Source organism: Zonotrichia albicollis, chromosome 6, assembly GCF_047830755.1.
Source record: "Zonotrichia albicollis isolate bZonAlb1 chromosome 6, bZonAlb1.hap1, whole genome shotgun sequence".
NCBI lineage: Eukaryota > Metazoa > Chordata > Aves > Passeriformes > Passerellidae > Zonotrichia > Zonotrichia albicollis.
In genome coordinates, this window is record NC_133824.1 from 13,691,366 (window position 1) to 13,705,816 (window position 14,451).

Below are 14,451 nucleotides of genomic sequence, written 5' to 3' on the forward strand. Positions count from 1 at the left end.
AAAACAATGCAGATTATGCTGCTATTACTCATCAGCCTTCCCAAACAGCCTGGGAGGGAGAGTTTGGTTCATATTAACACATAAGCATAGGGCTTCTACTCAAACCAAGCTTCTCTTTTTAATGAGAAGCTCTCTTTTTTTAGTACAGATTTTCCTGTAATGTGAGCATGAATACTTTATTTATCCCACAAGAAAGGAAGCAACAGGGCATTTGTGTTAATAGACCAAAATGCTATGCTAGTGATGTGAAATTTATCTTTGGTTGCTTGTGCTGTTTTCAGAATCCAGACACCAACAGCAAGGCAGGGTGTGCTTTATTTTGATTATAGCTGACCTGTTGCAGATGACGTCATCTAGAACCAATACTTACTCCATAAAAATCTCACATCTCTCTGTTGGAGAGAGAGGAGACTACAAAAGGTCACCTAAAGCCATTGAATTGCTCAGAGAAAGTTCTGGGTGTTCATAACTAAGGCCCCATCTCAACTTCACAGCTTTTGTTTCTTTCCGATTATCTTGGATGTACTGAATGATGGTTGTGGAGCCCCTGAGCTGAGCAGTACTACTGCTGTTCCTTTCCATCCCTACTGCACTGTCTGAGATGGCCATTTAGGACATCCCTCTCACAGCTAGTGATGGAGCTAAAACACCCCAAACTTGCATCAGACAGTGTGTCATGGGATAGGTCAGCCAAGGAGAACAATGAAGTTAAAAGCAAAAGAAATGGTATTAACTTCTTTTGTAGGAAAAAAAATCTAAAATTTCCCAAAAAATACTTGTTGAGCCTCTTCCAATTTCAAACAAAACATTTTTATTCCCATGCTTTGCATTATTTCTGAAGTATTCTAGAGAACATACATACTAAATGCCAGAAATAATACAACTTGCTGAGACAGATTTAAAGTAGCAAGTACTACATAAAGGTGTGCACAAACCCAAAAATGGCTCAAGGAATTGATCAGACCAGGAATGGAGGAGAATACTTATACGATACAAACATTTACAAGAAAAGGTCTGGCAAATAAATTATTTAAATTGTATTTGCCTGGACCTTCCCAAGAGCTTCTAAAATGTTTTTTACCAAGTTAAACACAAGAAGGACTATGCAAGATAAACTGGAAATATCAAACTTCATTGATAAAGGCAGTATCTCAGAATTCTTTTAACAGGCATAATATATATGCGATAATGAGAGACAGAAAAGTTCAATAATGTGTAAATGTATCTGTCATCCATTAGTAACAGCAAATAGCTGCACTAGTTTACAAACAACCTATACCAGTCCAACATACCACATCTTTCTGAAGTCCTACTACTTTCTGTGAAAGAAATATTCATATTACTTTTAAAAGCACTTTTAACATAAACTTGATTTAGTCTTTCCTTTCTTTCTGAAAAAGAGTGTGATTTAAGCTTGGGTTTTCTTTTTCACTGGTACACTAGTGTCTGTGAAGTCCGTAGGATAAATGTCCATTAGAGCTTGATTGTCTTTGCTGCTGCTGAGGTACTAAATAAAGGCACTCACTCACTCTTTCTCCCTTTAAGGGTTGTTCCAGTATCAGGATGGTGGCAGAACCTGGTAGGGAGGCTGTTGCATCTGGAAACTCCCATGTTTATATGGGATTCTCGGACATGGCCTGAGCATTACAAATGCAGCTGTTTCAAGAGTAAGGAATTTTGCTGATCTGCACACTTAACAAGCTTTAGAAGTCTTTCTGTTGTAACACTGGGCAACTCCAGATTACAGAAGAGCAGGTAATAAATTATTATTTGTATGGATTTCAGCAGTTTTGCTTTCAGAGTTTGCTGAGAATCAACATAAAATGGAAATATGCCTCTCCCCCAAATAAACAGCCAAATTAGTCTATAATACAATATTGTAGATTTTTTAATGGCATTGACAGTGAATGATTATTTATTTTCTATTAGACCATCTCATGGAATTCATTAATCTAGGCCCTTGCTTCTGCTCATTGAAGCAGCCTTCATTTATAATCAGAAATACAGAATCAAATTGAGTTTTAAATACTTGGAAATATAGAATCAAATAGAGTATGTACATGGCATTTGCAATCACTCAGTTTCCAGCTGCAGTAGCCAGCAGTTCAGAGGGCTTTACCATTAGTTTTTGGATACCAGTAGCCCATATTATATAATCCCTGACTATTGTCTGATCAATTTAATTTAGTTCCTCAGAGACTATAATTCCATGAAAACCAGCATAGATATTACAAAATTAATTTAAAAATACCTACCTGAAGGCAAATATTCACACAGTATTTTCCATTCTTATGCCAAGGCTTTCAAATATCTGAGTGAAATGATCCATGGTAACCTTGGTAGCAGTTCAGCAGAGCCAGTCTGTGGAGCTGGCTGGGACCAGGTGTGATCCTGCCAGCAAAGCCAGGCACTCAGGCCACTCTGGTGTTAACAATGCAGCTGGAGCAGAGCAGCTCCTGCCCTGAGTCCTGGTGTCTGCAGGACGTGGAGGGCCAGGCCTCGTTTGTTTGTGGTGTAAGAATGAGCCAAGCACAGCCAAGCTTGCCCTTGGTCTGGCCCCATCTAGCAGCAGGTAGGGCAGAAGGATGCTTTAATGCTGTAGTCTGGGGGTTGTTCCTTGGGTCTGAGCATGGATTTCCTTAACACACTGTGGAGAGCACATGTCCCAGCTACAGCAGGCTGTGGTCAGCCAGAGGATAACTATGGGATTCTCATAGTTTACCAAGGTTAGGTAACAGATCTCACTACAAGATAGATGTTCTTAAAACATGCTGAGGAGCTAGAAGTCAGTAAACTGTATGGCAAGAAGGAACCTAAAGGTGTGATCCACTCCCGTGGTCTAAGTTGAGGTTTGAGGTGGCTCAACATAAAAAAGGCTCAAAGGAAAGTTCTGCCCTGTGAGAGAGAGGTAAGTAGGGACAGCAGAAGTGGTAAGAAAGCAGGGTGTTCAGGGCAATAAACATGCTCAGATAAAACAGCACTGAAATATGGTAACAACTGGATCAGCCATGCAAAAAAACCTAAACAACCATCATTAACTTGACTGGGTAGCCTGGTCTTCAAAACAAATTCAAATAAACCAGCTCCTAAATAGATTTATCCAAAAGTGAGAGAGTGATAGTAATGGACACAAATGCCCTAATTTTTCTTACCTGTCACCTTATGAGCAGCTGCAAAATCAGGGAAAATTTGCCTTTTACCACTATAAAGGCAGTATGAAGAAGAAACTTGTTTTCCCACCACACCAAACTAAACCAAGAACAGCAAACAAAAGACTAGATTTGTTTTAGGTCAGGATGACAGAACGAGAAGAAACCTCTTCCATTTTAGGCCTGATGGAAGTTTTAGAAATTTGCTCTTAGCAAAAACCCAACCTTTTGACATGTAGGTGTTTAAGAGCTTCAACCTTTAATTTTTTAAAAAACCACGATTTTAATTATCCAGCTTTGTCCAGTTTTTTCCAGTTATATAAGTTATGTAAGTTACCCCCAAGTCTTACTGTTGGGCTTCTTTCTTTTTTTCTTTTTAAGATAGGGGATATTTTATATTTGCTCAGTATATATATATATATATATATGTATATGTATGTAAAAATTTCCTATTTGGGTAGAGCATTCACATCTACTTCTAGAATTATCATCTGGACCACATGTTTTGCCCTGCACTGATAAGAGATTCAAATAAGTGGTTTGTCTGAAAGAAGACCACTCCAGAGGTACTTTCAGCTATAGCAAAGCATAACCTAGGGGAAAAGGTTATGGACAATATTATCTCTTCACTTGATTCACATATGGACAATCACCTCTTGCCCAGGTTTTGGCTGTGATACTTTGAGATGTTAGAGCTCAGTTTGCTTGCATTCTTCTACGAGAATTTGGTTCTGCATTGTCACAGCAGGAAGGTAATCATTGACTGGGTCCTGAATGCTTGTAAGAGCCTGACCTATCCCTCGGCTGATTCTCTGCCCATAAGACCCACTGCTGTTTTTGGCTGAGACTGTCTGACCTCTGTAGACTTGAGCCTGATGCTCACAAATGCCAAACTTGCTTAGCAGGATGAACACATCTCTGCGGAAAGCTTTGGTGAAAATAGCATAAAGGAAGGGGTTGGCACAAGAATTGAGCGGGTAGAAAAGTACCAGCAAAATCTTGGAATTGGAGACAGTTATCAGTGGTTTGTTCATAATGGCAGATAAAGCATGGAAAGAAATGGGAGCCATGCACAGAAAGTCTGTGAAAATCAACACAGCCATCCTCTTGGCAATTTTGGTGTCTTTGTCCCCCGATTTGTACTGGGGGTTTCGCACAGTTACGTAGATTTTTATGTAGCAGGCGCAAATGATGACGAAAGCAATAATATTACATATTAAAACAAACACAATGTAGGCTTCAGCCACTGGCGTTTCCGTGTCCATGGGCAAGCAGATGCTGACTTTGCTGTAGCTGCTGACTCCGAGCAGCGGCAGAAGGGCGAGCAGGATGCAGGAGAGCCACCCTGCCAGCATGATGAGCACGGCGTGCCGCAGGCGGATCTTGCGGTCGGGCCGCATGGCGAAGGTGATGGCGTACCAGCGCTCCAGGGTGATCGCGGTCAGGGTGTACACAGACAGCTCGCTCGCAAAGACCGTGAAGAACCCAGCTGTGTTGCAGCCAGGCCCCGTCTGCCACTCTATGGCGTGGTTGTAGTACTCTGACCTGGTGTAGAGATCCACTGAAGCGATCAGGAGGAGGTATAGCCCCATGCAAAAGTCAGCAAAGGCCAAGTTACACATCAAAAAGCGAGGTACAGTCAGCTTATAATGACTGGTGAGAAGGATGAAAAGGACAAAAATATTGCCTAGGATGGCAAGCAGGTTCACAAACCACACCACAATCCTCAGAAATTGATATCCCATTATATCCTCACAGGGATTAAACTCATCAGGCTCTGGCGTGCATATTACGTCTTCATTGCCTCCACAGACAGGATAATCATAATGACTGTCAAAGGTCTGCACATCTTCCATTTGAGGGTTCTTGAGCTCTTTGCCAAAGCCAAGATTTCCGTCTCCATGCTCCTCCAAAAAAATGTAATAATGGGGATTTTCATGAAAATTTGTGAACTTGGTGTTTGTGTCATACACAGCGTTGGTGTGGTCTGTGTATTCCTCTGCATAATCTTTGTAAAATGGGTCTCTGAGAGTCTTGACTGATCTCTTCTGAAAGCTGTGGCTGCTCTGGTTACACATCAGGTACTCCAGGATCCTGAAAAAGTAGAGGGGGAAATCACTGCCGGCATTTACAGTCTGACTGGTGCACAGATTGTGAACAGAGGGAATGCTTCAAAAGCAAATCATCCTGGATGAAAATACAGCTATGAAAATGTGATTGGATATATTGTTGTTAACAGACCATGAAATGTACAATAGCTTTTCTGGGCTATTTTTATTTAACTGTATTTTTAATTTTATCCCCAGCAGTAATGTTACTTGTTTGTAATAAAAAGATAATCCATCTTCTTTTTTGAGATCTACAGTCTTAGGAGGTAAGAAGACATTTATTTACTCTTTATAACTTCCTGTATAATACATGCAATATTACTTTCTTTTTCACTGTTGCTTCTCCCAGAACTTCCATCAGTCTAATTTCTGTTCAATAGCTTCTTTACAGCTAACTAGCAGTGCTGGAATTTGGAATGCTGTACCAAATGGTGTGTTGCAGCAGTATTTGCAGTCAAAAATTTTTCAGTAGTTAACAGCTTTCCAGTTAGAGAACATGAGACTTGAGGCTATAACCTCTCCAACACTTTTTTCCCAGGACTTGCTGTAGAACATTACCCTTTTTTGTTTTGCTTTAATTCTGGGCTCAACCAGAGGAGGAACTGCTACAAAAGGACTTAGAAAAAAAATTGTTCTGCCACTTCGCAATTGTAACCTGTTTCAAAGAATATTGTCTATAGCTAGAAAAAATTGTTACAAAAGTGCCAGTAGATGTATTTTTATAAACATTGGTTTTACTGATATATTTTAAAAAATAAATGCCAGTTAGTGAAACTCACCCACTTTTTTTTTTCCAGCTCTTGAAAGCACAGCAGTGACTTGGGTATGATAGGTCAGCTCGCATTAGCTGAAGAAATACCTTTACAGCTGGTAATTTCTTTAAAGTCCACGTATTTTTGGCCATTAGTTCTTTCAGGCTTTCCAATCCTTTGGCTGGAAGGTTGGCAACAGCTGTTCTGGAGACGTCCCTAAGAAAGAAAAAGATTACTAGATCAGGTTTTTTTTTTCAGATTGTTACTGTTCTTCAGGAGTTTCACAGAATTCTACAGTAAAAATCAAATCCTAAGGAGGTGGGGGGTTTATATTGCCTTGCTAAGTTCTGATACCATTCAAATTCAAGAAGGCTGTTCATTTCTCTATGATTTTCACTGTCTTTTAAAGCTCTTGTCTATAAGACACATTCTGTGTCTTTTAGCACAGAATAGGTATTATAAAGAAATATAATGACTTTTAAAATTACACCTTTAAAGCCAACCAGATACAAATCCATATGCAACCACACAGTTTTAAAAATCCTTTAAAGAAATCACATCTTCCACTGGAAGAGTTATATTCCCTTAGACTTCCTGAGATTAATTTTAACCTATTGGCATGCTTTACTAGAAAACATTGCAATTCCTACAAGAATATTCTCTATATACCGAAATTTAAATCTTCTATTGTAGTCCATCCTGAATCTCTCAGAAAACTGAGTATTATGTTTGTTGCTTTCTACTTGTCTGCTGAGGTGGACTATGAGAGAGATGATGCACATCTCTCTCTGATGGGGAGGTGGCTTTCCTTTCTGACTGCCAGGTGAGTTTCACCTCATCCTGCTAGTGTTTTCTACTCAGTTTTTTGCTTTGTCCCAAAACCTCTTCTAGTGACACTTGAAGTTAAGATGTTTTTAGAATTACAGTCTGTGAAGAAGTAAATCTGTAAAAAGAGTTCTAGGGTGGGAGCATCGTTTGAGCATTGTTTTGTCATGAACACTCTCATAATAAATAAATCTAGTTTTTCTACACTTTCTTATCCCTCTAGAAGTCTTGCTCACTGTCTGGTTTCTTGAACCCAAAAGGAAATTGGAACCAATTTTATGCTTTAAACGACTTTTAAATGTCTACAACATTTGCGTTTGCTCTGTTGTTTCTTTTTTCCTTTTGGTTTGTTTGTATTTGTTTTTAAATTGAGTTAGAAAATGCTGCTCCTTTTAGTAGGAGGACTTTTTCATTTCTAAAAGCTCCCTTACTATCATATGTTCTTTAATATGTCACAACTAATTAATTTCAACGACATGAAATTCTTTTTTGTTCTTCTGGAGTCCTTTTTCATAGGTATTTCTACCGACGGCCTGAAGTGGCTCTTACAAAAGTCTGAATATTGTCTGCTATCATTTTACATTCTAAAGGATCACAGAGTAGTTGAGTTTCCAAATCATCCAATTTGACCTCCTGGATCAAACCAGGGTCACCTGGAGCAGGTTGCTCTGAGCTGTCCCCCATTGACTTCTCAGCATCCCCAGGTCAGGAGACTCCACAGCCTCCTTAGCATTGTGTTATGGCATTTGAGCACTCTCACAGCAAAGAAATTTTTTCAGATGTATGATGAGGTCACCTCTCATTTGTCTCTTCTCAAGGCTGAACAGGCCCAGCTCCCTCAGCCTTTCCTCGTGAGAGAGATGCTCCAGAGCCTTAATCATCTTTGTTGCTCTCCACTGGACCTGTGTCAGGAGCTCCAAGTCTCTTGGCCTGAGGAGCCAGAGCTGGACACAGCACTCCAGCTGTGGCCTCACCAGGGCTGAGCAGAGGGGCAGGATCACCTGCCCTGACCTGCTGGCAATGATTTTCCTTCTTCTGCAGCAAAACATCTTGGTAAATTAGATCTTGGGATAGATCTTACCAAGACAAGGCTGGCTTTCAGCAACCTTCATAGGTCTCCATCAAGTTCTAATGGCTGTGGCAGCTGTCTGCAGGTAGGTTAAACACTGTGATGGGAGAGGCTAAGACTCTTTGAAAGGGAAATTACAACTCACAAACTTTTGAGTGTTTTTTGAAGATGTTCTGGCACAAGCTTATAGAGAAAGATGATCTTGTTTGTGCAATGAGTTGGGAATTCTGACAAGCCTTGACAAAATCAGATATCAAGAGCTGTTGAGGTAACTAATCTGTTACGTGACAAGGGGAATGTCTCTCCTGGATTCATTGAAAAATAAATAAGAGAGTGGGGTAAAAGCCAAAAGCCTGAGAACAGAGGACAGGACTTCGTGTGAGAGGAAGAATGGAAGGTTAACTGGTATCTGAATATACAGGTTACTGCAGCAGGGCCCACAGAGATGAGGCTGGCTCTGGTACTACTGAAATACTCATAAACAGTCTGGGAAGGAAGTGATAGGAGCTGCAACAAAGCTTGTTTCTGGTACAAAGTAATACACGGTAATGAAAGCCAAACCTGATTGTCTAAAGAAGCAGAAGTCTTCTGCAATAGTATGTGACTGAGCAGAAAAATAATATGCTTCACAATTAATGAATGTAAAGTACATTTAGGAAAAAAGCAATTCCAACCTTACATGGATGACAGTGGGATTTAATTTAGCTAGCACTGGAAAGTTCTTGGAGTCCTCTGCAAAAGTCAGATCAGTGTTTTTAGTCATGTTGAAGGAAAATGGAATGCTGAGAATTCTTGGGAAAGAAATAGAAGATGGAGCAAGAAACTTCACTTTGCAGGTCTAGTCTGACTGTAACTTAAATATTATCTGCAATTCTAAAAATGGTATATGCAGTTATAATAAGAGCATAGAACGCTGCAACTAGGATGATAAAAGTTTCAAGTTGTTTATATATGAAGTAATAAGGTGCAGACAAGGATTTTTCTCTTGAGGACAGCTACATCTGGAAGCAGCAGTAGCAGACTATAGTGCCGTGCAATTTGTGAAGAAGGTGATTGGTAATGATTATTCACTCTTGTGACATGAGTTTTGGAGCTCAGTGGAGTTCCAGAGAATGGAGTTCCAAACACACTTAAGAATGTGAGGCAAGAGACTTAAAAAATTATGCCTTCTCTTATTTTTACACAACTGCATAATTGTGAAAATCAGTGCTGTGGTTCATTATGTAGGCCAAAAAGCTAAATAACAAGAACAGTGTACCTTTTTGGTTTGGTTTTGTTCACATTCCCATCAGAATTGTCTGGGTCAGCAAGAACACACTGGGGGACAAGGGCTCATGGTTTGGAAACAGCTGCTGAGAGGAGTTTCTCTGGATGCACAGGGAATGGAGCTGCAGCTCCTGGAGAGCTGTGAACAGAAGGGAGTAGCAGGGCTCCAGTTGTGGAAGCAATTTCCCAGGGAGCAGAGGTGAACATGCAAAGTCTGTGGCAACTCAAGAGTGTTAAAAAGTGTGAAAGAAACATTTGTTCAGTGAAGAGAAAGGGCTTGGAAGAATTAGTTGTAAGACTGTCATTTCTGTTCTATCTTCCTGTGAATTCTTTTGTGTATATGCCTATGGGTGTATATTTAAGCAGACAGGTATTGTAGGTTTTGTTTTTAAACACTCTTTTGTACTGAGGACCTTGGGGAAAAGTTACAGGAAGAGATGCCTTGAAGTTATGGTTGGTTTAGGATTAATTCTGGTGCAGGGCTAGCAATAGATACTTTGTCCCATCCATAGGCCATATTAAACACAATGGCTCAGAAGTTTGGAAGTTTCCAAAATCCCAGTTTGGGAAGTCCCTAAACTGCTGGTATGTGGTGTCTGCCAGCAAAAAGCCTTGTGACCTCTCTGTACCACTGCTATCACAAATTAAAGAGCTTCCTGCAAGTCTGGTGACAATCTGTCTCCCAATGGAAGATAATTCTTTAGTTATTCTACCTAGGCCCACACTTGGTGTGTGTGTCAGCTGGCCAAGAGGAAAGTGTGGGATTCTCAGGGATTTTTTTTAATCTTACAAATCTAGTCTTGATGATGATCTAATCAGATTCACAATCTACTTCAAGCAGCATAGCAGCTGTCTTCAAACTAGATCGAAAATATTTATAAATAATTACTAATCCTCAGAGCCATGTGAATCCAAGTAGTTGGAGTTGTCTAGACTATAGTATCTGTGCCTGCATTCATAGAGAGGACACATTTTCCTGAATGATCTTTCTGTGCCAGTGTATAAAATCATTAAGGTTGGAAAAGATCTTTAAGATCATCAGTCCAACCATCAGTCCAGCCATCAATCTAGCGCTGTTCCAATGCTTTACAAGCCCTTCTGTAAAAAATCTTTCTCTAATATCCAATCTAAACCTCCCCCAGCACAACTTGAGGTGATTTCCTCTTGTGCTGTTGCTTCTTACCAAGCCTGATCAGCCGGGTATGATCAGTCCCAGTCAGTCAAGGATGATCAGTCAAGTTTCTGATTTTGGTCTGCTGAGAAAAATGGGAACTGACTGCAGTTGTGCCTGTCTCATTAACATCCAATCATATGGATAACTAAGATGATGTTTAAACACAACAGTGCTTACATTGCATGTAGGAGTGTCTTGCTGGCACTGCCTAGCTACAGCTTACACCCTTAAAGAAACACAAGAGAATGGGCAAGAGGTCTGATGGACTTGTCAAGAGGATCTGTCTCAAACTGAAGTGGCCATAAACCAAGCTAGGCAGGAAACTGATAAAATGATTGATAGCAAGTCACAAGGACTGGATGGTTTTCACCAGAAATGAAGCTGAAGGAGGAAGTAGTTGAATTGGTAAAAGAGTTGTGGAACCTTCAACTTCGCTCTTCTGCAGAAAGGCAGCAAAGAAGCCACACTGAATATGATATACCTGGGCAAAGTCAGCATGTAAGGGGCTTTTGTAAAAATAAGTCCTGCCTTGCAAACTTCTCTGAGCATTGTACTTACGATCTGCTCAAAGTCTCCTGGGACTTCTACAAGGCCTTTGACGAATGCCCACAAGGTTGAGACAGAAACCAGGCAGACACACTCTTGTGGGAGGTGTCAAATGCTCAGGATTATGGAAAAGCCAAGCAACATTCTCAGCTCGCCTAAAGCCAGACCAGACCTGAGCTTTTAAGTAGCCATGCTCTGCAGCCCACTCAGGTACTGCAAGTGCTTGTGTAGAGTTCTACACTGTGAGGGGGAGCAGCAACCAAAGTGCTCTCAACCAATCTCAACACTTTGGCTTGGCAGTGGTTTTGTTTCGTCCTCTCATATTTTCTTGTATTTCTAGGCTGTTGATTATATTGAATGTTAAGGACACTTTGGAGAGGTTCAGATAAATGTGGGAATAAAACAAAGCTTATGAATTCACAGATGTTGTTTTCTGAACCAACTGTATATTATAGAAGTGTTAAACAGATACTCAGTTGCTCAGATTTTTTTTTCTTTTTTCCTGGGTTATTATATTTAAGTCTAGTTCTTTGTTGGTTTTATGAAGTCACTATTTCAGAACTAGATCTAAGTAATATTAGCTTTTATCAATAATCCTTTTCATTGCTGGAAGCATGCAATTGTAGTTTGAAATCCAGTAATAGCAATAATTTAAAAGACAAGTAGTTAAGAAAATGAGATTGAATGCATCATAGTACAATTGAGACTTTTTACCTAATCATATACAAAGTTCTGACAACTGGAATAGGCAAAGCATAAAATATATAATAGATGCACTTAAACTACACATACTATTTTAACTCTAGTGAAAATTTTTTTTAAATCTAAAAATAAGCATTGTTTGATTAGCAAAATACAGAGTGCTCCTCTTGCTCAAAGACTTGCTTATGTCCCATGCGAGGAACCATTTCTAGATTGGGAAATGATGCTTTAAAGAGCAATTCTTCATTCTACAGATAATTAACTGCTCACATGTACCTTAAGTGACTGTAATATTTTGAATTTGGACTCTGTTCAAAAGCTAATTGAATAATGAGCCTGATTGTATTTTTGTTGTACTCTGTTGAACTTTTGCTCTCGGCAGCAGCTCTTGTTGCATTTAGTAAATCGGGTCCACCAAGATGCTGAATCCTTGCCAAGGTTTCATTTTGAGGTGAAGAGCAATGTAATGTCATCATTGTCTTAAAATAGTCTTCTAAAGGGAGCAATCAGTGTATACATCCACATACATCTGAGTATACAACAGTGACAAAGGAACCAGAATTGCTGACATCTGTTTTCCTCTATTCAGTGAGCACAATCCCTGCTTCCTCTGCTGTTGTAAATTGCAAATTTGAAAAAAAAATTACCTAGCTTTTCACTACTTGAGTATGTTTAATTAGGTGGTCTGAGAGCATGGCCAAACTCACACAACATACATATAGTCAGGCACAATTCTTTGTAGTTAAATCTTTCTCATTAAAGTTTCTTTAAAGCCAAAATGGAACATTACCCCATTAGGGTGGATCCAAGGTCGGTATTTCAGCCTTTAAGTTGCTGTTGCTGCTGAAATCCTGATCAGAAAAAAAGCATGATCTCTGAGGCACACATTCCAACTACCATAAATTCCTATCTGAAGAGTGCATATAGGGAACTCTAGACAATAACTTCTGCCAGCTTGGTAGGGAGGCAAGACAGAATTTCTCTTTAGAACTCCATAAATGCTCCCCTTTTGAATTTTTTTTTTTTTTTGTGCATACTGCTGCCACTAGAAGCAATGTCATTCATTGTCCCAGAGAAAAAACAATATTCTCATAATAATTTTCCATAGAGTTAATTTTCAAGAAGAAACAGCTTGGAAGTAAAACAACAGGGTGCCTGAACAAAAAAATTACTTAACAAACTTTTCCTTATAACAAGCTAAGTTGTTTACAGTGCCCAAGGGAATATGGAAGGGCTGTATTGGTCAGACTTTTCAGACTGTTTCACTAGTTAACAAATCTGTGGTCTCTCTGTAAGTAACTCATTGGTCATGATGGCAGAGTGGGGTGTGTACTAAGGCACCAATTGCAAGGACATTTTTGTTGCCTGTGGGAGATGTTAATGGCCATTGACATGACACAACCACAAATACTAGGTTTTCGCTCAGTTTTCATATTTTGACTTCAGCCCTCTTAAGGTAATGCATATGTGGGAGTGTCAGAAGCTCTTTTGTTCCTGTTAAAGTAATTCTAGTTCCTGAAGATCAGCTAAGAGATCTGTCCAGGTGGAAGGATTTCACTTTAAATTGTTGCTCATTTTATGGCAAACCTTTTCCACATCACACATGCAGAATAATTCCTGGTTATCTGTGGGTAACACAAGCCCCTAAGCTGCTATTAAAATTACAATAAAACATAATTAAAAGCCAATAACATGAATTGTTAATTCTGTACTGGTTTTGGTTGGCACAGAGTTAAGTTTCTTTATAGTGGCTTGTATGGGGCTATGTTTTTGATTTGGAAGTGAAAATAGTGTTGATAATCCAGGGATGTTTTAGCTCTCCCTGGGCAGTACTTACACACTTTTGTTTTTCCCACCATCTGACCAGTGAGGAGGTTAAGGGTGCACAAGCATTTGGGAGAGGACAGCCAGGACAGCTGACCCCAGCTGACCAAGAGATATTCTAGACCTTCCCAAATCATGCTCAGCACTACAGACTGGGTGGACATTTGCCAAGACTGCCATTGCCAGGGGACTGGCTGGGAATCAGTGGGCTGGTGGTGAGCAATTGTTTTTGTTACATCACTTGTTGTTCTTGGGTTTGGTTTGTTTTCTTGACCCTCTGATTTTTTTTTCAACATCCCTTTTTTAATTATTAAAACATTATCTCAACCCATGATTTTTCTCATTTTTACCCTTCCAATTGTTTCCCTCATCCCATTGGGTGCAGGGGCAAATACATGGCTGTGTGGAGCTGAGGTGCAGGCCAGTGTTAAACTGTGATGCCATCCTAGGAGCTCTATCTTAGGACTTACATAACAAGGTATCATGTTGTGAAATACTCTGGGTTTTTCAATCCACTGTTGATTTACTGTGCTGACATGCCATTTCTGGCCCTCTGCCTTTGAGAAGCAATACCTCTCTCTGTAATGACACTATAGTAAGTACCACATCTCTTTAGTTGTAAGTACTGCTAGGACTCTTATTAGCCATGAAGGTGTATCATTCTAAGAGGAGATGGATAGCTGGCTGTTGAGACTGCAAGTATAAAACATGTCCTGAGATCAAGGATCAGTGGTAGCTGGGATAGCACAATAGTTATGGAGGACTAGAAAAAAATTCAAGTCATTTGAGATATCTAACTTGAAAACAGGGTAAAAAGGAAGTTATTTAGTTTTTAGGAGTTTTTTTTTAAATAGGCACATCCTGGGAAAGCATCTCTAGCCCCTAAACCAAGAGGTTTTGTGTAACTGTTACATCTCCAAGCTAGCCTTTGCTCAGGAAGCTTAACTGGCTCTTACAGCATACAATTAACCACCCACAACCTTTTGCAGCATATTATTACTTGTTCACCTGTCTAGCACAACAACAACAACAACAA

At 39.8% G+C, this 14,451-nt stretch overlaps 1 protein-coding gene across 3 annotated transcripts in view; it reads right to left on the reverse strand.

Annotated features, from left to right (window-relative positions):
* Positions 1-2,501: 2,501 nt before the first annotated feature.
* Positions 2,502-14,451, reverse strand: part of TSHR (thyroid stimulating hormone receptor) — a 50,609-nt gene continuing 38,659 nt past the window's right edge. For all 3 annotated transcript variants that reach the window (XM_074542530.1, XM_074542528.1, XM_074542529.1), the window contains 2 exons: positions 6,037-6,225; positions 2,502-5,243 (listed from right to left, as the gene is read on the reverse strand). In XM_074542530.1, coding sequence (XP_074398631.1) covers positions 3,839-5,243; positions 6,037-6,225 — 1,594 coding nt within the window. In that variant the 3' untranslated portion in view covers positions 2,502-3,838. The remainder of the gene's footprint in view (positions 5,244-6,036; positions 6,226-14,451) is intronic.